This window comes from Triturus cristatus, chromosome 5_2, assembly GCF_964204655.1.
Source record: "Triturus cristatus chromosome 5_2, aTriCri1.1, whole genome shotgun sequence".
Classification (NCBI taxonomy): Eukaryota; Metazoa; Chordata; class Amphibia; order Caudata; family Salamandridae; genus Triturus; species Triturus cristatus.
Window position 1 is genome coordinate 1,057,649,298 of NC_140588.1, and position 24,012 is coordinate 1,057,673,309.

General features: G+C 46.9%; 1 protein-coding gene across 1 annotated transcript in view; it reads left to right on the forward strand.

The window, feature by feature from the left end:
• The window catches only part of LOC146829660 (C-type lectin mannose-binding isoform-like), a 58,448-nt gene that overhangs the window by 18,785 nt on the left and 15,651 nt on the right, over window positions 1-24,012 (forward strand). The window contains exon 4 of the mRNA XM_085606711.1: window positions 19,694-19,799. Within this exon, the coding sequence (XP_085462837.1) occupies window positions 19,694-19,799 (106 nt within the window). The remainder of the gene's footprint in view (window positions 1-19,693; window positions 19,800-24,012) is intronic.

The window sequence follows — 24,012 nt, forward strand, 5'->3', positions numbered from 1 at the left end:
CAAAGTGAGCAAGGGACTCACGTCTGAGCATACCCTGCCAACTTATGGCGAACAAAGCGGTACAAAAGGGGGTGGTGATGGACGGAGCATCAGAACCAATCAAACACTCACACCCAGTCAACAGATCTGGGTTTGATCCATCACCGTTCTTTAGCCCACTCTGCCACCCCAGTTCAGACATGGCCATATGCAAATCAGTCTGACCCTGTGTCTCATGGGAACAGTTCAGCCCGAACTGCCAAGCCATGCCTTCCCTGGACCCGGAAACAAGCTTCCTAGAACCGGTTTCTGGCATTTCAGCCGTCTTCAGCCAGGCTTGCTTGAATCCAGTGGCAAAGTGAGCAAGGGACTCAACGTCTGAGCATACCCTGCCAACTTATGGCGAACAAAGAGGTACAAAAGGGGGTGGTGATGGACGGAGCATCAGAACCAATCAAACACTCACACCCAGTCAACAGATCTGGGTTTGATCGATCACCGTTCTTTAGCCCACTATGCCACCCCAGTTCAGACATGGCCATATGCAAATCAGTCTGACCCTGTGCCTCATGGGAACAGTCCAGCCCGAACTGCCAAGCCATGCCTTCCCTGGACCGGAAACAAGCTTCCTAGGACCGGTTTCTGGCATTTCAGCCGTCTTCAGCCAGGCTTGCTTGAATCCAGTGGCAAAGTGAGCAAGGGGCTCAACGTCTGAGCATACCCTGCCAACTTATGGCGAACAAAGCGGTACAAAAGGGGGTGGTGATGGACGGAGCATAAGAACCAATCAAACACTCACACCCAGTCAACAGATCTGGGTTTGATCCATCACCGTTCTTTAGCCCACTCTGCCACCCCAGTTCAGACATGGCCATATGCAAATCAGTCTGACCCTGTGCCTCATGGAAACAGTCCAGCCCGAACTGCCAAGCCATGCCTTCCCTGGACAGGAAACAAGCTTCCTAGGACCGGTTTCTGGCATTTCAGCCGTCTTCAGCCAGGCTTGCTTGAATCCAGTGGCAAAGTGAGCAAGGGACTCAACGTCTGAGCATACCCTGCCAACTTATGGCGAACAAAGCGGTACAAAAGGGGGTGGTGATGGACGGAGCATCAGAACCAATCAAACACTCACACCCAGTCAACAGATCTGGGTTTGATCCATCACCGTTCTTTAGCCCACTATGCCACCCCAGTTCAGACATGGCCATATGCAAATCAGTCTGACCCTGTGTCTCATGGGAACAGTTCAGCCCGAACTGCCAAGCCATCCCTTCCCTGGACCGGAAACAAGCTTCCTAGGACCGGTTTCTGGCATTTCAGCCGTCTTCAGCCAGGCTTGCTTGAATCCAGTGGCAAAGTGAGCAAGGGGCTCAACGTCTGAGCATACCCTGCCAACTTATGGCGAACAAAGCGGTACAAAAGGGGGTGGTGATGCACGGAGCATCAGAACCAATCAAACACTCACACCCAGTCAACAGATCTGGGTTTGATCCATCACCGTTCTTTAGCCCACTCTGCCACCCCAGTTCAGACATGGCCATATGCAAATCAGTCTGACCCTGCGCCTCATGGGAACAGTCCAGCACGAACTGCCAAGCCATGCCTTCCCTGGACCGGAAACAAGCTTCCTAGGACCGGTTTCTGGCATTTCAGCCGTCTTCAGCCAGGCTTGCTTGAATCCAGTGGCAAAGTGAGCAAGGGACTCAACTGCTGAGCATACCCTGCCAACTTATGGCGAACAAAGCGGTACAAAAGGGGGTGGTGATGGACGGAGCATCAGAACCAATCAAACACTCGCACCCAGTCAACAGATCTGGGTTTGATCCATCACCGTTCTTTAGCCCACTCTGCCACCCCAGTTCAGACATGGCCATATGCATTTGTTCGCCACAAGTTGGCAGGGTATGCTCAGATGTGAGTCCCTTGCTCACTTTGCCACTGGATTCAAGGAAGCCTGGCTGAAGACGGCTGAAATGCCAGAAACCAGTCCTAGGAAGCTTGTTTCCGGTCCAGGGAAGGCATGGCTTGGCAGTTCGGGCTGGACTGTTCCCATGAGGCACAGGGTCAGACTGATTTGCATATGGCCATGTCTGGACTGGGGTGGCAGAGTGGGCTAAAGAACGGTGATGGATCAAACCCAGATCTGTTGACTGGGTGTGAGTGTTTGATTGGTTCTAATGCTCCGTCCATCACCACCCCCTTTTGTACCACGCAAAGTCACCAGGCATGGCTATAAGTGGTATCATGAATATGTAGAATTATAAAATATAGATATATATATATATATATATATATATATACGAAAACTGCTAAGCTCCTCCGAACCTCCGCTTTCAACACCACAACAGCAGCAGCGGCAGCGGCAGCGGCGAACAAAGGAGAACGAACCCAGATTGCTGGCAGGAAGATTTATTCTTGTCCTTCGCTCAGTGACGCGTTTCGGGCACAGCCGTACCCTTGATCACACACTCGTAGCAGGTTTGCCAATACATTTTAAATACGCTTCGTGAGTATCACTTCCTGTGTCACGTGATAATGGACATAGGCAACAGACTAGTCAGGAATACAGATATCGTGTAGTCGACAGCAATACAATTGTTTTAAACTGTCCTGTAAACTTGAATACTTTGTTAAATCGTTTTTATATCATTGCTGTATAAATACAGAAAAAACAAACCACATAAGTTGACGCAATTGTCCAAAATTGGACAATGAGTTTAAGGCAAATACATTGATAAATATATTTACACATCAACACCGGTGCTGGCTAAAAAAGTGAACCATAAAAAACACTGTTAATAAATAGGATAAAATATCACTCATAAAACAGTATCAACATGGTGCCACATAGTCCAGCTATGAACCAGCGGAAGTATATGTATATATATATCTATTACCCAGTAGTGGTCGCCACTGGATAGTTATACTTAGGACCACACTTTCATAGGAAAAGCATAAGCCTGTGACGCCATTCGATGAATCTTCACGAAACTTTCCCCCCAAAAAAATCTCATCCACCTCAGCTCCTTCCTGGAACGGTTTGTGGTGATCCGTTGAGTGGGAGCTGGAAAAAGGGGGTTCTCATATATTTTCCATGGAAAATTTAGACACAGCTACAGCCAAAACGGTAGATCCGAATTACACCAAATTTGGCAGAAAGTTAGATCTTTGTCCAGTAAGCGTGCTTTTTGTGTGTAATTTTGTTCAATAGCTGTAGAGATATTGAGGTGCAAAATATATAGAGGATCCGCAGAGCCAACAGATCTTAAGATCTGATTGGCTGCCACCACATCCACAAAGATGTGGTGACAGCCATTTAGGACTCAGGGACTCAGTCCCAGTCCTGAAAAAAAGGTTCGAAATTAATTCAAGGGGTCAGAGAAAGGACCGAAAACACAAAGATTTAAGGGATGTTATAGTTAGGTGAAAATGTCAGTTAAAACCTCACGTTTTAAACTAACAAAACCACTAAAATTCACCAGTTATAGTTACCTCAAGTAACTATAACGCGTGCCCCCTCCCGGCACTGTGTTGTTAACACTGCTGTTGTCAAAGTTGTCATTGCAGATATCAATAAGGATGTTATCAAGAATATGTCATGAGTGAGCTAATCTGTGAGGGACGCTTACATGTAAATCTTTGTCACAAATTCTTTGGTACGAGCACTTGTTACTGCAGAATCCAGCCAGGCCCTTTGGTCCATGCAAAAAAAAACAATTGATGGACAGAATGTTGAACGATGTCAAACATTCACCCAAGTACAGAGATCTGGGCCTAAATCCATCATTTGTTCTTTTTGCATTTGTCGCCCTAAGTGGGAAGGGTATGTTCATACTTGGGTCCCATGCTCACTGCACCACTAAATTCAAGCTAGCCTGGTTGATGCGGGGTGCTGCCCTGAAACCAGTCATAGGATGCTTGTTTCCAGTCCTGGAAGGACCTGGCTTGGCAGTTCGGGCTGGACTGTTCCCATGAGGAACAAGACCAAGACTCATTGACATATGTCTCAGTCCAAACTGGGGGGCGGGGCGGGGGTGAGCAAAAGAATGATGGAATAAACCCAGATCTTTGTTACTGGGGTGAATGTTTGCATTGTTCAGCATTCCGTTTATCATTTGTTCTTTTTGCATTTGGCGCACTAAGTGGAAATAGTATGACCAGACATGGTTCTAGGGATCACTGCACCACTGGATTCAAGCAACCCTGGCTGATATGGGGTGATGCCCTGAAACCGGTCCCAGGATGCTTGTTTACGGTCCAGGGAGGACCTGGCTTGCAGTTCAGGCTGGACTGTTCCCATGAGGAACAGGACCAAGACTGTTTTGCATATGGCACGGTCCAAACTGGGGTGGTGGGGTGAGCAAAAGAGCAAGGGAATAAACCCAGATCTTTGTTACTGGGGGTGAATGTTTGCATTGTTCAGCATCCTGACCATCATTTGTTCTTTTTGCACCCTTTTGGTGCATAGAACTAACATGGGCCCTTGGGAGCAAGGAATCCTAATATGATACAGTGGTGCACTGCAAGCCGCAGTACTTTGGTGGGGATACTTGCTCTAAAGGAACCCCGGATCTTCAGGTTTGCGGTTAACAACAAATTTAAGCCGGTTTATGTGCTAAGCAAGGTTCGAAGCCGACAGAGCTCAGGGCTCCCCACCACTCCTGCTGTACACACTGCCTTTGGGAATGAGTGTCTTCAAAGCGTGGGGTGCAGGCCTGGCTGCAGGCAAGGTTTTTGCCCAGCTGGGCATGGCCCAATGGTGTCTGTAGCATCCACAGAGTGTAGGACACAAGGCCTGACCACAAGCCAGGTCTTATTCCTTGCTTTCACTGCACATGGCTGAAGGCTGTTCATAGAGGGGAAAGATCCTCATGGATGGAGGGGTGCATGCCTAGCTGGTTCAGTGCCCCACCAATGCTGTACACAGGCATATGGGTAAGAGCATCCATAAAAGGTGTTGGGCAGGGCGTGGCCGGTTATTAGTCATCTAAGAGCAAGGTTCACTCAAAAATTCTGGTTAGACTATGATAAAAAAAAGGTCCACCTATTTGCTGAAAATTACAAAGGATAAAATACAGCCATAGTTAGGTTTGGTAATAAGATGTCCATGTACCTTAAAAAACTGAAATTTTATTTATTTAAAACAAAAGGTTAATGTTATGTTATGGTTAGGTTTGGTAATTTCATCTCTTGAAATACCCACGTATTGCACTGCTTAGGATCACACTTATTACATCATTCAGGACATGTTAAACAACATCATGGATGACATCACTGATGAAATCTCAAATGGCATCATTTTTTGACTTCACTTATGACATCATCCATGATACTGCTATTACACATTACACCATAAACCCTTGCATCAATTAAAAAAGAAATAGTAGTTAGAAAAATGTGTAAAAGACCTACAGTCATATACAGCTTAGAATTACTGTGCGTATATATGTGGGTAGAATAAAGGGAATTAGGGTACCAATCAATCAAAGAATTTGTAAAGCGCGCTACTTACCCGTGAGGGTCTCAAGGCGCTGAGGAGGGGGGGTGGTGCCGCTACTGCTCGAAGAGCCAGGTCTTGAGGAGTCTTCTGAAGGTGAGTAGGTCTTGGGTCTGCCGTAGGTGGGTCAGGAGGGTGTTCCAGGTCTTGGAGGCGAGGTAGGAGAAAGATCTGCCACCGGAGGTCTTTCGTTGGATGCGGGGGACAGCGGCGAGGGCGAGGCTGGTGGAGCGGAGCTGGCGGGTGGGGGTGTAGAAGCGGAGTCTACTGTTCCGGTAGGCCGGTCCAGAGTTGTGGAGTGCTTTGTGTGCGTGGGTGAGGAGCTTGAAGGTGATCCTCTTGTTGACGGGGAGCCAGTGTAGGTCTCTCAGGTGCGGGTGATGTGGCTGCGGCAGGGGACGTTGAGGATTAATCGGGCGGAGGCGTTTTGGATGCATTGTAGTCGACGCAGGTGTTTGGCTGGGATGCCTGAGTAGAGTGCGTTGCCGTAGTCCAGCCTGCTGCTGACGAGAGCCTGTGTCACTGTTCTTCTGGTTTCGGTCAGGATCCACTTGTAGATCCTGCGGAGCATGCGGAGGGTGTTGTAGCAGGAGGAGGAGACGACGCTGATCTGCTTCGACATGGAGAGGGAGTAGTCGAGGATGAATCCTAGGTTGTGTGCGTGGTCGGTGGGTGTTTGTGCTGTTCCCAGTGTGGTCGGCCACCAGGAGTCGTCCCAGGCTGATGGGGTGGTTCCAAGGATGAGGACCTCCGTCTTGTCCGAGTTCAGCTTTAGACGGCTGCTCCTCATCCAGTCGGCAACAGCCTTCATTCTCTTGTAGAGGTTGGTTTTGGTGGTGTGCGGGTCCTTGGTGAGGGAGAGGATAAGCTGGGTATCGTCGGCGTAGGAGATGATGTTGAGGTCGTGCTGTCAGGCCATTTGTGCGAGGGGGCCATTTAGACGTTGAAAAGCGTCGGGCTAAGGGATGAGCCCTGGGGGACGCCGCAGATGATGTCGGTGGCTTCGGATCGGAAGGGTGGGAGGCGGACGCTCTGGGATCAGCCGGAGAGGAAGGACGTGGTCCAGTCGAGGGCCTTCTCTTGGATTCCGGCTTCTTGGAGACGTGTCTTTAGAGTGCGGTGGCAGACCGTGTCGAAGGCGGCTGACAGGTCTAGGAGGATGAGGGCTGATGTTTCGCCGTTGTCTAGTTGGCGCCTGATGTCGTCTGTGGCGGCAATGAGGGCTGTCTCGGTGCTGTGGTTTTGTCTGAATCCGGACTGGGACGGGTCTAAGATGTTGTTGTCTTTGAGGTGGCGGGTCAGTTGCATGTTGACGATTTTCTCGATGACCTTCGCCGGGAACGGGGCTAGGCCTCAAGCCAAGTCTGGCTGTTTATTGCAAACGTTATATGGTGCACGATTTAGCTACCAGTAAAGGTGTGGGTACAAGGAGTACAAGGTAAAGACTGAGTGTAGGACGGTAGGATACTTCTGCATGGTTACCCCCACATTTTGCTTGATGTGATGCTGTTTTTGACTAGTCTGACTGGGATCCAGCTAGTCAGGACCCCAGTCTATCTGCTTTCTTCCTAAAATGTTGTGCTCAGTACTTAGGTACATCCCAGATTGGATACTGGGGTACTCTTGTCAGTTCCTTGTATGTGGTACTAAGGTACCCAGGGCATAGGTACCCCAGAGGACTCCCATGGGCTGAAGCATGTATTATTCCAGCCATGAGAGACCATTCAAAATGGAACTACAGGCCTGCCATTGCAGCCTGTGTAAGTTGGTGCTAGCACCACTTACTAAAGATATAGGTTTCCTATATCTTGGGTCACTGCACTTAAAACCTATAAGTGACCCCTATAGCAGGCCTTGGCAATCCGGAAGGCAGGGTGCTTGGTTTTAAGTGATAGGGTGCCCCTGCATGAGCAGGACACCCCTACAGCCTACAGAGTCCATTCTCCTGGGTTGTCATTGAAGCAGCCATATACTATATAGAGGGGCACTGCATAATTAGGTGATGACCATCTTGGAACTGGCTGCAACGAATCCTATCATGATTGGTATCAAACATGTTGGAATCATACCTCCCACACCATAAATGGTGTGGGAGGTATGAGTCCAAGCACTGGAACAGCCCTCTGTTCGACTCTCAATGTTCCCGGTGCCAACCTTCTAGACCCCGACAGCACAAAATGGTTGCTGGCGACCAGAGACACATTTCTGCCCTCCTGCTGCTGAGCCAAGCTCGAGCAGAGGAAGGTGTAACTATAGGCATCCTGTTACAGGGAGGTGTGACCACCTCCCAGACAGGATTTAGTGTACTGGGACTGGGTGGGTGCGCTTGTCAGTGTCAAAAAGTCTACATGAGGGGCACATTTGGTGTCCCCATGCATAGTCCAATTTAAACCAGTCCTGGGAGCCGTTGCCTCCCGCTTTGGTACGAAACTGGACAAAGGACATGGGAGTAAACTCTCCCCTGTCCAGACCCTCCAGTGGGACAGTCCACTAATTCTTCCAAACCCTTTCCCTAGGGCACTTAAGGGCTTACCTGGGTGTAGGTCCCTAGATTTGTCATGGGATAAGATTCAGATCAGACACCATTTCCTCTTCTACAGTCTGGGCACTCTGGACTTCGTTTGGGCCTGACTTCGTCTCCCTTCCAGTCTGCTGTATCGTCTCAGCCTGTGCATCATACAGGAACCTTCCAAGGCCTGTGAAGCATCAAAGACACTTGAAGGAATCTTCCTTGGAGTGAAGTAGTCAGTCCCCAGCATTCGCAGGCACTGCAACTAAGTCGATCGGTCTGCTGATCCTGTGCTCCTCCGGGCTCCGTAAGATTCAGCAACACAGGTGGTGGTTTTCCACAGCTCCTAAGGCCTGCCCTGCCCTTTCACCATGTTTGAGGCCAGTTTTCCAGTGGGGGTTGCATTAATCGAACCCCTGTACACTCCGTCATCTTGCAGTTGCACAGGCTTGTTGGCTTCCTTCCAAGATCTTTGGGCTCCAAGTAGCCCCAAACTCGACCACCTCCAGTGATCAGACTCTTCAGCCACACCACATTGTGTGCATCGTGGCCTGCATCTTTTGGTGAGCTGCTTGAGGTCCTCTCGCAACCCCAGTGCCTCCGGCCTGTGGGTCCATTTGAGGGTCACACTAATTTATTTTGGGAACCCCACATTGCTCGGGCCTGCCCCGACTCCCCAGTTTTTGGTGAGTTCCCTGGACCTTGCTGGTCCTGACGTTGCTCCTTCTTCACTTCTTGCGTCGGTTGCATTTGCCAAGGCTTGTTGGTGTTCCTGCCGGACACTGACCCCTCAGCACTCGACATCCTTGGTAGAACAGTTTGCGCATGGCTCCTGGTCCTCTTCACTGTTACCTGCTCCTCACGGCTGCAGAGTCAAGGTAATAGTCACCCATCCTGCAACACCCGACATCGGACGGCATCCGTCTTCCAAATCTCCTGGTCACTCCTGAGTGACGTAGACTCTGTCCCCTCTGCTTGCAGGTACCTCTCATCTAGAATCTAGACTCTGTCCCCTCTGCTTGCAGGTACCTCTCATCTAGAATCCACCTTCGGATTCCACAAGACAGTTTCTCATTCTCCATTAGCGGCACTTTCCTAAAATCCTCCATTGGGTTCGACAGCGGTTTCCGACACCACTGCACACGTATGCACCCGGCTTCCCTAGTGTAGGTAACGTGGGCACTAGGGTATCCACGGGTGGGGTGACTTTCCAACCTTCTGTCTTCCACGTGGTTTCTTCAGGGTCCACTGGGAAGGGTCCTTAATCTTTAAAAATCCAAACGCGACTTACATGTAGACTTGTACAGAGCACACGGTCATGTTCCCACACGCTCTCCGCGGGGTCCCTATCTACTTACCTTGGTGGTTCTGTTGGTGCCCGGTACTTCTACGTCCTCTCGACATCATCCTGACTTGAGCCCTGGTTCTTATACCACTTTCTTAGTATATGGTTTGGTCCCCCACTGGGGTCCACTGTGTATTCTGTGCTATTTACTGTGTTTCTTTGGTAAGTATTCTGTGCATTGTGTATCTCTCCCGGTAGGAGATATTTGTATGTTTCAGAGAGTAATATATAATAAATACATATTTTTATAAATACTTTGTGTGGTTCTTTTTTCCTTAATCTATCCTATAAAATTGCATTCTGGTAAAACAAGCTGCTTTACACTTCTTCTGCACTAAGCCTCAAGGCTGCCCTCCACAGCTACTGCTTAGAGAGCTTTCTAAGGTTGAGTAAGACTTCCTAAATCACCATAAGAGTTGTCAGGACTGGTGCAAGGTGCCCACTTACATAAGTGGACATCATATACCGGGCCAGCTTCTCACACTGAGCACACCTGGAGTGGGTTGCAGACCCTTTTTTTAAGTAGGTTGTTACTTAAAGCAGCACCCGTTGCAAAATATCTGTGAGAAAAGCCTAAGCTTGTGCTCATGACAGATTATCCACTAGTGGACATGTGGAGGTGTGCCAGTGTTAAAAAGTTTCTATCCAACATAAAAGACAACTTCTATATAAAGTGGGTGTTTATGAGGTGTGGATGTTTTTTTCCAGAACTTTCCTGAAGATTTTGAGTCATTGCAAATTGTTGAATAATGTAGAATTTAGGGGTGACGCACATAGAAGTGGTTTAAACCACACTGGGGTTCTAAGAATGTCTCTATGGTTGTATGTTGCACGCCATTTCGTTCATTCCAGGAATGTGTGCTGTGCGTTTTACCAAGCTCTGTATAGATGTCCATAGGGCCTTATCAAAATGTCTTATCAGAGGCTAATGGAAGCCTGCCAACCTCTTGACTCAAAATTGTGGACCTTGTGAAATCTTTAAGAGGGTGATCTAATTAAGGTATATAGAAATCAAACACTTTTTAGTGGGTCTAGTAGGTTTAAAATGTGAGTGCCCCATTAAAATCTATAAAGGCCTTTTGTTTGTTAGGCGGGTAAATAACAGCAAAAAGAGTGTGACATCCCGCAAATGTGAATGAGTTGACAGATATGCGACGTGTCCTACATGCTGCCTAAGGATATGTCCATTAAAAAGTGACTGGTGATAGAAAAGTAGGCACTGGTGTGCTTATTGGATTACTTCCTGTCCACACAGGCTATAGCACACTGTGACAAACATTGTAGGAAGTCATCAGGGATGTCATCAGTAATGACATCAATATCATCAATAATGTTATTTGACATGTCATCAGTGATGTCACCAATAAGGTAATTTAACCTTCCATTGGTGATATATTATGTGAGAACATAAGCAGTGCATAGCTGGGACATAAGTTAAAGTTAGTTCACTAAACTATAACTAGCGAATTAAAGAGGTTTTTCGGTTTTTAAACATTAGCTCATAACTCATTTCAAAACCTACCTGTAATATCACTTTAACCTTTGGTTTAGTCAATGGACATATATACATATAGTGTTCATGTGTTCACACAGTGATAGTGGATTTTATACATAAATATGAAAATGAAATAACATTTTAAATATAAATAAAACTTAAAGGGTCAAGAAAAGAAAAGAAAAAATAAATCAAAAAATCAAATAAAATGTACAGGTACTCGCCAGGTCAAAAATATAGTAATGCAAAAAATGATTTGAGACACATCAAAGGCTGACAAAGGGGTTCACGGCCACCCAGCGACCACCCTGAATATAGGGGACTTCATCACCCATTGTGCTCTGCGCCAGGAGGTGCACCTGATGACTGGTAACTGAAGGGGCAGGGTTTTGCATTGCACTCTCTGCAATCCCACTGCACCGGACATATCAAAGGCTGACAAATGGGTGACGGACCCCCACGACCATTCTGAACTTAGGGGACTTCATCCCCCATCGAGCATTGCACCAGGAGGCACTCCTGATAATTGGTGCCTGAAGGGGGCAGTGCCTTGCATCGCGCTTTTAGCGCTCTTTGCAATCCCGCTCTGTGGGGAGCGCACAGACCGCGTCCGGGCAAAGCCCGGACCACGGGCAGACCTGTCCTGCTCCCGTCAGCGACAGGATGAGGCTGGGTAGCGTCACCTCCTTGGTTCTCTGAATCCTGAAACCAAGTATGAGTCTACCACGAGCTTATTAGGGGATCTGGGAAGAAGCTCAAACAAGCAAAAACACACGCTGAAGAGAACTGTACCTTGGTCGACATTGACAATTTAATTGAAGAGGTTGAGGATCTGCTAACTCATGGTAAAGTGCGAATACAGCGTAAGGGTGCCAAGTCTAAAGTAACTCATTTCCTGAACACTAAAGAACGTAAGACTGGTGTGACCACCACTGACCTGACTCAAGGGTTGGCAGCTTCAAATGCTCCTGAATGCATCAGCTTAACACTCCCCTCCGAAACCCAGATATCTTTTACCAATGGAAAATCACCTGGGGCCAAGCCTTCGGATAAACAACTAGCCCTCACTCTCAACATCTTATGATCAAACGTTATGCCCCATTGATCGACTTGTTCCCTGAACAAACTACCCAACCTGCATCATCTTCATCTAAAAGCATGCCACCCAACAATCCGGGAGTTATGATCTCGCTTATCGGTACATTAAAGAAGGACATAGCCGGTATGAAGGCCATCATGAAGTTGACAAATTGAAGGGTACTAGAGCTCTCCAAGACAAATGCAGATCTCCTGAAAGAACTCAAAACCCACATATCAGGACCTTGTGCATTGCGATTTTCCTGCCATGGCCGTGGAGAAACCCCCATTTCACAAGTCTGATAAGAAGGGGGCACAGCCCTCCTATAATCCATCGTATGTACCCCAAGCCAGGAGCGTACCAGACCATTACGCAAATATTGACCTACAAAGCGGGGGTAGGGTTAAATACTCCCATACATCAAGTTACATCTAGAACAGCTAGAGGGTATGTGTCCGACAAAGGGATCTATTGCACCTTGCCCCACACCTGTGGGCAATTTAACCACATAGCTGCGGTCAATAACTCTTTTCGTTCCCCAAACCAGGAATTGAAACACTTTCCCCAAGGCTACAACACATAGGCCTCCTCCTATAAGTAGTCAGAGTAATCAGCCCTTGGTATACATGTCAAATGCCCCAAGACTCAAGCCTTGCCAATGGGAGACCGAAGGATCGTTGGTAAATAAAGCATCCCTCTGGATTAGATTCAACAGAAAGTGTTTCCTAATCAGACATTTGGATATAAAATCTGTCCAAAATGTAATCAACCTTATGGGGAACTGGGATGCAATAAGACTAACGCTGAAGGATTCCTCACTGACCAATGAGCTGCTGGCTTTGGAGGCACGTTCTGACCCACCTCCAGGCTCATCAATCCAATTCAGGGGTACCCCAGGGTTTCAACTAACGGATACAATGCCTTCGCCCCTCCCTGCTTCTCTCGTGTCCCCTGCATACAGAAAGTTTAATTTCACACGGGAGAGAATTACAAATACTAGTGGAGGTAATAAACTTTACGCAAACTGAGAAGTCTGGCCTGAATTAAACCGCCTGACTGAGGGAAGGGTCTCCGCCCACGTCCTCAGCCAGGGCACTCATAGTCTCAAGCCCACCCTCTGCTGCCCATGCCTCTGTATTGACAGGTGGTCATTACGATGCTAATGCTCTTACTTTTACCCCAAGCCATCAAACTGACCCTATAACGCCCCAGTCGCCCTCATACAACAAGGTATTTTGTTTCCCAAACAACTGCTGGTCCAACCGAAAACGAGGCTGACCCAAAGCACGTCGAACAAGGAATCTTAGATGCCACTCAAATAGACGAGAGTACAATTACATCGCTCAAATTATTGTCCTGAAATATAGCTGGCATAGAAGGGCAAGGCAAGTGTTAGACCCAGATTGTTATCATTTTATGAACAGCTTCCACATAACTTTACTCCAGGAAACATGGGCTCCGGATGAAGTTTTTTGGCAAGGGTACAGGAATCACAGTACAGAGGCAGCGCCCTCTAAGGCAGAACGCCCGTATGACAGGCTAAACACCTGGATAAAAACATGCCAGGGGTCACTGTCAAAAGGTAAGGCAGCAATAGCACTGACATCCTGGGCCTGTGTATAAGTGGTCACAAGGGGTGCAGACTCAGAGTTTACAACATTTATAATCGACCCACAAGCAGGAATAAAGGTTCACGCACCTTAAACCCACTGGCTCCCCACCTTTCCGAGCTCTTGGACAGCTCCGCTGTAGTAACTGCAGCGGATTTTAATACTTTGAGCCTCTTGAAGGACTGACTGGGATCGCAGAAGGGGAAGATGAAGCAAGGGGCATTCAGAAACTGGAGGCTCCTCCACTTAGTTTATGTCTTCTGCATCAGTCCAATTACAGGACAGCTGGCCTAGGCGCCTGTAATGGCAGATTCGAGTAAAATAAACTCCTGGCCCCAACTCTTGCCAGAGGGGCTCGACAGAGGAGAATAGATATTGTTCTCATGGCATTGTCCTCTGGCACCCTCCGCTTGATTTCAAAGTCATAGCATGGGAAGATCGTGTCCATAATGCACTTCTAAAACAACCTTGTCACTTACAAATAGGAAAGCAGTTACATGGTTAGTTATAATTTAGCCACACTCTTCCAAATATACAGTGCTTTCAATAGCTTACTGGGTCCCTTCAAAAGCATTTCACTAAATGAAACACCTTTGGGGGATATACACAATGCACTGTTTAACACTCTGTACATCGCATGCGCCAAAGTTAGGAGGTTATGAAGGATTGCAAGGGAAGGGTAAACCACACCCTGCGTGGTTCGCGAATAGTGCAGCCTTGCTAAGGAGATTCTTAATCAGGGCGTGAAATCAGGTGACCGTGAATCAATAAGGCAACACCGAGCGACTGACAAATCCATCATCACTACTTCTATGCAGGAATGGATCGACTCGAGATACCAGGACCAGAGATTATTTTGGCAGTTTTTCCACACGGCGTGGAGAATCTTGGTGGGTTGGTCACTTAGGAGAATTGCCTTTTAAAAATCCCTGTTCAACCTGCGGAGAAGCACCCCAACAGTCCCCCTGTTCAACCTCAGGAGAAGCACCTGACAATCCCCTGTGCAACCTCCGTAGAAGCACCCCGACAGTCCCCTGTGCAACCTCCGGAGAAGCACCCGACAGTCCCCCAGTGCAACCTCCGGAGAAGCACCCGACAGTCCCCCTGTTCAACCTCCGGAGAAGCACCCCAACAGTCCCCCTGTACAACCTCCGGAGAAGCACCCCAACAGTCCCCCTGTTCAACCTCCCGAGAAGCACCCCGACAGTCCCCCTGTTCAACCTCCGGAGAAGCACCACAACAGTCACCCTGTTCAACCTCCGGAGAAGCACCCCGACAGTCCCCCTGTTCAACCTCCGGAGAAGCACCCGACAGTCCCCCTGTTCACCTCCGGAGAAGCACCCCGATAGTCCCCCTGATCAACCTCTGGAGAAGCACCCGACAGTCCCCCTGTGCAACCTCCGGAGAAGCACCCCAACAGTCCCCCTGATCAACCTCCGGAGAAGCACCCGACAGTCCCCTGTGCAACCTCCGGAGAAGCACCCGACAGTCCCCCAGTGCAACCTCCGGAGAAGCACCCGACAGTCCCCCTGTTCAACCTCCGGAGAAGCACCCCAACAGTCCCCCTGTACAACCTCCGGAGAAGCACCCCAACAGTCCCCCTGTTCAACCTCCCGAGAAGCACCCCGACAGTCCCCCTGTTCAACCTCCGGAGAAGCACCACAACAGTCACCCTGTTCAACCTCCGGAGAAGCACCCCGACAGTCCCCCTGTTCAACCTCCGGAGAAGCACCCGACAGTCCCCCTGTTCACCTCCGGAGAAGCACCCCGATAGTCCCCCTGATCAACCTCTGGAGAAGCACCCGACAGTCCCCCTGTGCAACCTCCGGAGAAGCACCCCAACAGTCCCCCTGATCAACCTCCGGAGAAGCACCCGACAGTCCCCCTGTGCAATCTCCGAAGAAGCACCCCGACAGTCCCCCTGTTCAACCTCCGGAGAAGCACCCCGACAGTCTCCCTCTTCAACCTCTGGAGAAGCACTCCGACAGTCCCCCTGTGCAACCTCCGGAGAAGCACCCCGACAGTCCCCCTGTTCAACCTCCGGAGAAGCACCCCGACAGTCCCCCTGATCAACCTCCGGAGAAGCACCCGACAGTCCCCCTGTGCAACCTCCGGAGAAGCACCCCGACAGTCCCCCTGTTCAACCTCCGGAGAAGCACCCACAGTCCCCTGTGCAACCTCCGGAGAAGCACCCCGACAGTCCCCCTGTGCAACCTCCGGAGATGCACCCGACAGTCCCCCTGTTCAACCTCCGGAGAAGCACCCCAACAGTCCCCCTGTACAACCTCCGGAGAAGCACCTGACAGCCCCCCTGTTCAACCTTCTGAGAAGCACCCCGACAGTCCCCCTGTTCAACCTCCGGAGAAGCACCACAACAGTCACCCTGTTCAACCTCCGGAGAAGCACCCTGACAGTTCCCCTGTTCAACCTCCGGAGAAGCATCCGACAGTCCCCCTGTTCAACCTCCGGAGAAGCACCCCGATAGTCCCCCTGATCAACCTCCGGAGAAGCACCCGACAGTCCCCATGTGCAACCTCCGGAGAAGCACCCCGACAGTCCCCCTCTTCAACCTCTGGAGAAGCACCCCGACTGTCCCCCAGTGCAACCTCCGGAGAAGCACCCCGACAGTCCCCCTGTTCAACCTCCGGAGAAGCACCCCGACAGTCCCCCTGTTCAACCTCCGGAGAAGCACCCCGCCAGTCCCCCGTTCTTTGATACCGGACTTAAAAGAATTGGAGATCGGGGCAAAGTTGAGAGCATCACTTCTGTGGGTTAGACTGGAGTGTATTCCGGAACTGGCAATATACAAATTAGCACTGGAGGAGGTACTTAACCTAAGGACAAGCACCGTCATACCATGGCTCAGCTACAGCAAGAGCCAACTAAACGTAATAGGCTTGGTATACATTGATCTCATCCATCCCAAATTAACACCAACTCCAACTCAGTTGTTAAAGAGAATTTCTGGGCTCATAGCATCGTTTCTAAGCACCGCAATGCAAGGACGGGAAGGCTGACGGCTGTTTTCTTGTCCCCATTTGAATCATCCATGGATGCTTTTGTACCACCGCTAGCTCGCACCCTGCTAATAAAGTTTACAGTTAGCAGCACACTGCTAGTGAATACATTTACGCACGAGCGGGACTCTGCCGGCTTGAAAACACAGAATTGCTCATTCTTGCAATAACTGTACTGAGGATGGAGAGCACCTCCTTTTATCTGTCAGGTATATGATAAACCTAGGAGGTCCTGGTTAAGGCCAATAGGCATTACCTTGGGTACCAGGCCCAGCAGCACAGCTTTTCGAACTCTAAGATCTGACTGCAGTATTCCCATGAATCTAGGGGGCTCATTTACAAGCCCCTTGCGCCGCCGGTGTGTCACTTTTAATATAGGAAAAAGTGACGTACTGGCGGCGCAAAGGGCTTGTAAATAAGCCCCTAAGTCTTGGACACTGATGGCCCCTGCAGTTATGACAAACTGTATATTTGCACTTTTTGTCTGTACTGCTGCTTCACTAAATATTATTTTAGTGAACTGCAATGATTTACATGTTGCTATGTACTCTACTTTTATCTTTTGTACATGTATTGTGTTTTTATTGTTTTTATTTTTAAGTATTTATAAGCATGTTTTTATATTTTGATTGCATGTTTTTTAGGCTTGATGATGCCCACAAATATGCCAAGTACTGCTTCCAAATTTCAGGCTCAAGTATTACCATGGAGTTGCAGCTAAAAAACCCTGGAAGGCCCTAAAATACCCCACACAGTCCCAAGGTGTTAGGCCTAGTGTTTTACCACGGGGTGGTCTTGATAATTCCATAGAAGCCCCAATAAGGTAGAAATAACTTATGTGTCTCATACAAGCACTGGGGCCCTTTTGGGTCCCTCCTGCTCCCCCCAGCACACAAACATGCATTCTCAATCAGGCCCTGATGTAAACATGTTGCCGAAACCCCTGTTTTACTTAGCTTCCCTGAACAGTATCACAGCTAATAAAACTACTGTTTCTTAGCTCCTTGGTATGGGTGACTGTCCCAGAGCATTCTGGGACTTTAGTACCAGACGTTTTGTTTGAAAAAGCTGACCTTCTATGTCTACTCCTCACACTGACCTGTCAGGGGCTTTGGATGGGTGTCAGTGAGGCACAGACACCTTGTCTGCTGACCATTGTGGGGGAGCGCAGGGATCCAACAGCTCCTATGTAATTAGTGCACCTTCACTCAATACTCTCTGCTACCTTCATCTCCCTCATACTCCCAACCTCGCGTCCCACTCACCCTGCCCAACTTGCTTCATCCACTTCCACATCACCCACAAAACTATTTTCTGTGCCCATCTGGGCCACACCATTCTGAACTCACTCTGGCCACTTCTGCCCACAAATCATCAAACATTTGGCTCCCACTCATCGTGTTCTGACCTGTCTTGCCTCTTTTTGATAAATCAATTTCATCCAATTGTTTCCAGTTTATAGCTGCTGATGTACTGTAAATTGCATTTCAAGAAACAGAGCTCCAGAATTGTGTGCATCATTCTTTCTCAAAAGGTTTCTTCGTCTAACTTAATATCGCTCCAAATGCAATCTACTCAACCCTCTCCAACCTTCATTCCAAGCACCTTACTGTGACAAGAACACACTATCATATGTAACAAACTTTATCACCTAAGCCCACCCTAGCCCCCATCCTCATTGACTTCTCTAGCAGCATTAAACTTGTTCGCCAATCCCATTCCACCTTACTGAAAGCACTGGCTGCTCTCAGCATCCCTGGCTCAGGATTAGCATGATAGCCACAACCTTTCCGACCACTCCCTTTCTGTCTCTAAGTGACTTATCCACTACCAGCCCACTCCACCATGTATTTTGTCCCCAGGTGCTCAGAATCCACGTCTGTTTTCTCACCACATTGCTTCCCCACTTATCAATCTCCACCTGTCTTCAGATCTGAATCAGTCATTGTTTAATGGCTCCTCACTTTACCATCTTTACATTTTCTACTAGCACACAAAGGAAAACGTTACCTGTCTGTAACCACGAACTTGAACTTAATTAAATTAAATCTCTATCTAGCTTGATGTAAATATTTCTCTGCAACTCCCTCAGTACCCCAAAAGCATTACTCATGTCACTTGTAAAGCCAATATCGAGAACTGCAACAACTTCATGGTTGGTCCCCCGCAATACTCACTCTTCCCTTTGAACCTTTGACCTCATGCTCTGACAATTCCTTGCCATAAATCCAACCTTCCTCAGATGAAGCCTCACCCAATATACTCCAGATCAGTATCTCCACTCTGCTAATCTGCCCCTCCTCTCCGTCCTGGAAACCAGCCTGTGCAGTGTATCAATTCCACCCTTTAAGTTTCTTGGGACGTCTCCACTGGAAATCTCTCCCCATTTACCTGAGGCCTACCTCTTTCTTCTCCTTATTAAAAGAAGCCCTAAAAGATCTCCCCCCTCTGCTGGGGAAGCAGTAGCCCTGATAAAACTGGATCCCCACTCTCATGCCCAGCAGGCGCCCTTTCAAATGACTTCTAGTTTAATCAAAATAGGGAACCTACACAATTCATATACTCCCTTTGTAGGTGCCTAACTAACTATCTACATTATCTCGGCGATGTCTCTAAATGTCTTATGCCAAAGCAAGGGCTTGGTGTCAAGATGGTGGGCTGGATTAAATATTTGCTGCTAACAGGTCAGAATTTTGAATTTCGACACAGCACACCCTTCAATCCATCTACGGTCGGTAAATTTACCATTCAGCATAGGGTCAGTAAAATGAGTACTGTTAAATTGGTTAATAGCGATATCTGTGATTTACAGCATTTAGATATAGCTGACAGAAGTGTGGAATTAAGACCTTTATGAAAAACATTATTCACGTGCCGCACACACCAGGTTCAGGCTCTAAACTAATGTAAAATCTGTCCCCACGTCTCCTGCAACACATTAATCAGGTTACTATAATGCCAACCTTTACTTTTGTAACAGCCTCCTGGTTGATCTTCCACAATACTCATTAGAAACAACTCCCTGCTCAATAAATACAAATACAGTAAAAATCCAAAGAAAAAACCTCATGAGTGGTGTTAGATGTTATGTTCTTTCTTCACATCTTTCCCCTCACCTGATCTCTCTCTAATTCTGCTTTGAACTACCTTTCTCTTTCTCCAGGCTAAACTTTTAATTTGGTCGGATAGGTCTGAATTCAACTACGGGTTATGGACACCAGGACAGCCAAATTTATCCAGCAGCTATCAATACTGTGTTTATATGAAGGGTAAGACAAAACTACACACCCCCAATGCCTATCATTTAACATGTTTTATAATTTCCTATGAGTGAATGAATGAGAGGATTTAAAGACTGTGTCCACTAGGAATGAACTCCACTGGAACAGCTAAGTATCAGACGGCATTCCACCTTGAGATCAACTTAAAAATACCATTTGACAATAATATTGTGGTCAAAATACAGTGACTACAAAAAGTGCATGGATTAAAATATCAAAGCTAGTTTTTGGTGTGTTTTTTTACTCTTTTATGATAATATTGAAGGTTAAAATAGTTTACTTTAATATCTTTTTACAATGGTGTTCAAATGTAAAAGGCTGTGTCCACTAGGATGAAGTCCATTGGCACACCTAAGTATCAGACGGCATTCCACCTTAATTAAAATCAACTCAAAAATACCATTTGACAATTATATTGTGGTCACAATATACTGACTACAAAAAGAGCATGGATTAAAATATCAAAGGCCGTTTTTTTTTTTTTTTTACTGTTTTATGATAATATTGAAGCTTAAAATAGTTTACTTTAATATATTTGTATTATGGTGTTTAAATGTATTTAATTACGTTTTATTTTACAGAAACAATTATGCTTCAGTGAGATGGGGCAGGCAAGGGTAATTGATGGACTGCATTAGTATCAAGAAAGGGAATCCGTCAGGGATGTGTACTAGCCCCTACCTTCTTTACACTATATATTAACAGGCAATTGATATGTTTCATAACTGCACTGTCAGCCCCCCATAAATTGCCGTCCAGATAATGCCTGCTCTGCGGTTCGCATATGATACGTTATTAATCTCAAAAACTCCAGAGGGCTTACAGAACTTAACAGATAGGTTTTCTATCACCTTTGAACAGTTTAGCTTGGAAATAATGTCACCAAAACCAAATGTATGGCTTTTAGTCTACATAGATCCTTCAGAAGGAAAGTGAGTTTTAGCCACTGATTCGGAGCAAGCCAAGGATTTTGACTATCTGGGTGTGCGGCGTGCTTGGAGGTGTTGTCTGATTGAGGTGGCCATCCTGAATCGTAAAGCCTGTGAATTATTGTCTGTAGCATGCAAAGCTGTGTTACTTCATTGCTTTGTTTTTTCTGAAGGGTTGTATTTTGAGTTTGAGTCTGTAGGGTACACTAACCGTTGGCAGCATAGCTGGCATACTAGAGGGATTTCGGAGCTGCCAGTAATCTGGAACTCATTTGAGTAGGGCTGGAAAGAAGTTTGTCTGGGTACACTCCTCTTGCTGAAATGCAGTTCTAGAATAAACAGAGTTTACAGATGCATAGTCAGAGGATTTAACTGCAAATGATTCATAAATCCCTCCCCTAGATAATGCAATGGTAGGACCCACAGCCACTTACTCCGGGTTCCATCGAAGGAGTGTGTGCTTCTCTTGTTTTCCGTAGGTTTGTTGACTGGATGCATGCCACAATCCATGGCAGATTGACAAGTCTGTCTGTGATAACACGAAGACACATACCCTCTCAGCATTCATGTGGGACATTTATAAAGAGCAAACCTACCTACAGAAGAACAGGGCCATGCACAGAATATGGTCTTGGAACTGTGTGTACAGAAAGGGTACGGGCAGGCAGGTGGGGATGTGGGCAGGGTACAGAGATCAGAGGTGAGAGGAAGTGCAGTAGTTTAGACGAGAGTGGTGGAGAAAGGAGGGGACTCCAGTGGGATCCTTTTGTGTGTAATTTCTATATTTTATATTTAGGGATGAGCATCTAAACATAGAATTGATGGTAGATATGAACTGTTGGACAATTCTAGCTTCATAATGTGATCTTGTCTCTTGACAAACAGGGGATTATTTACAAGCCACCTGCGCCGCCGATAAGTCACTTTTTCCTAGTGGCGTAGCATGGGGAAAGGGGCAGTCCGCCCCGGGCGGCACGAGTTTGGGGCCGGTGGCGTCCCCTCTCTTACTTGCGACCTGTCGTGGGGTGTCGAAACGCAGGAATCGCCCAGCAACACCCCTCTCACATGCGGCCACTGCAGGGCGGCAAACGTAGGGGCCGCCCCAGGCGTAAAAATGTCTTGCTATGCCACTGCTTTTTCCCATGTTAAAAGTGACGCACCCACGGTGCAAGGGGCTTGTAAATAAGGATTAGTTACTTACCTGTAATCCTAGTTCTCTTCCAGGGGTATCCTCATCAAAGTCATAAGCATTAGAATATTCCCGCCCATGCGCGGGATCCCGGAAACACTATATTATATGTGCCCCACATATAAATATACATATACATATATATATATATATTATCTACTGGCGGTCGCCAGTAGATAGTTATAGTTAGGACCATGTTTCCATAGGAAATCTCAAAATTCTATTTTGAATAACTTTGGCGCCGGTTGACGAATCCTCGCGAAATTTTCAAAACTAATGGGGCGCTACGCTCCGCTCCTACCCTGAAAGTCTCGGGGTGATTCGTCAAGCGGGGGCTGAGAAAAAAGGGGGGTCCCAAATCGCGTTTTCCCCATGCATTTTTCCATAGGACCTTTAGACACAGCTACAGCCCGAACGGCTGAACAGAATTACTTGTAATTTGGCAGAGAGGTAGCCATGAGGTCAAGGAAGTGCCTTTTGTAGGTCTGGTGTAAATCTGTTCAGTAGTTTCTGAGAAAATAGCAATTAAATCAATATATATATCTGTAAGCGCGCTCCGTGCGCTTACGGTAAGCTTACCGTACGTGTACGGTGACGTGCGCGAGCGCGATTCTGATTGGTTGTTAGATCAAAGTAAACATTCGAATCGGTCGAAACCAGGAAGTATCGGCCGCCATTTTCTGTCTCTCGCACTGAAAAACAAAGGTTGATAACATGAAAAGGGGGCAACGAAGAGAGTTGCAGACCCCCTAGCGTTCGTCAGGGGGTTCACGAAGGACCAAAAAGTATGAAAAATAAATTTAATAATTTTTACAAAAAATCACATTTAATATATAAATCTAAGGACCCCCAAGGGAGAAAAAAACAATTGATATTTTGAAAAAAATAGCGTGGCGTGCACGGTACGAAATGCGCAAGGAGTGCCCACAGCGCGCGCATGGTGCGCGAAGCGCACCGTGCGCCGAAAAATTAACAATAAATAGATAACTTAGCATTTCAAAAACCGTACAAATTCACTGAAAAAACCATAGGTTTCACACAGGTTATAGTTAGGAATTAGCATTTAAAAAACCTTGGAAATTCACTTAAAAAAACATAGGTTTCACACAAGTTATAGTTAGCTGTACATTTCACTCGTAAAAAACCAATGAAATTCCACGTTATAGTTAGATCAGGTAACTATAACTTGCGCGACCGCAATGCACAATGTGTCATTTCAGATGTCATCAGTGATGTCATGAGTGATGTCACTGACCATGTCATGAGTGATGTAATATGTGACGTCATCAGCAGTGGATTGCGGGTGCGCAAGTTATAGTTACCTGATCTAACTATAACGTGGAATTTCATTGGTTTTTTACGAGTGAAATGTACAGCTAACTATAACTTGTGTGAAACTATGTTTTTTTAAGTGAATATATATATATATATATACATATATACATATGTGTGTGTATATATATATATATATATATATATATATATATATGGATGAAGATTCCACCGCAATAGATCAAGGAACACTCGCACTCCAAGGTCCAGTAATTCAATAAAGTTTTATTGGCTACGCGTTTCGAGCAGACGCTCTTCTTCACTGGCCACAAAAAGTAAAACACTCGTCCTCCATTTAAAACATACAAAGACATAGAAAATGGACCAAGTGTGGCTCGCTGTCCGAGCATTGAAATAGACAGAAGACTTCAAAATCCTCCAAATGAGATCATTAAAGTTTACAAACGCAAGTGCGTAGACAGAAGAGTGTAAATAATAACAAAAAAAGAGCCAAGTGGCTCTGAACTGAGAGAAATAACAAATATACTCTTCATAGGCAATTCTATACATATAAACACTCTTATAAACATTGGTCATGTGACCATTAAACACATGGTCCCATCAAATGAGAGTTTCATATGAGTGAAAAACAAAATCACTAACAAATATTTACTATGAGAAAATGAATGTGGCAAGAGAGAGCCGGGGGCACCGATCAGACAACAACGTCCTAGGAGTATAAAGTAAATCACACAATCGATCAAAATATTCATGACACATTCCCATAAAATGTTCATCCAATGTGTACATA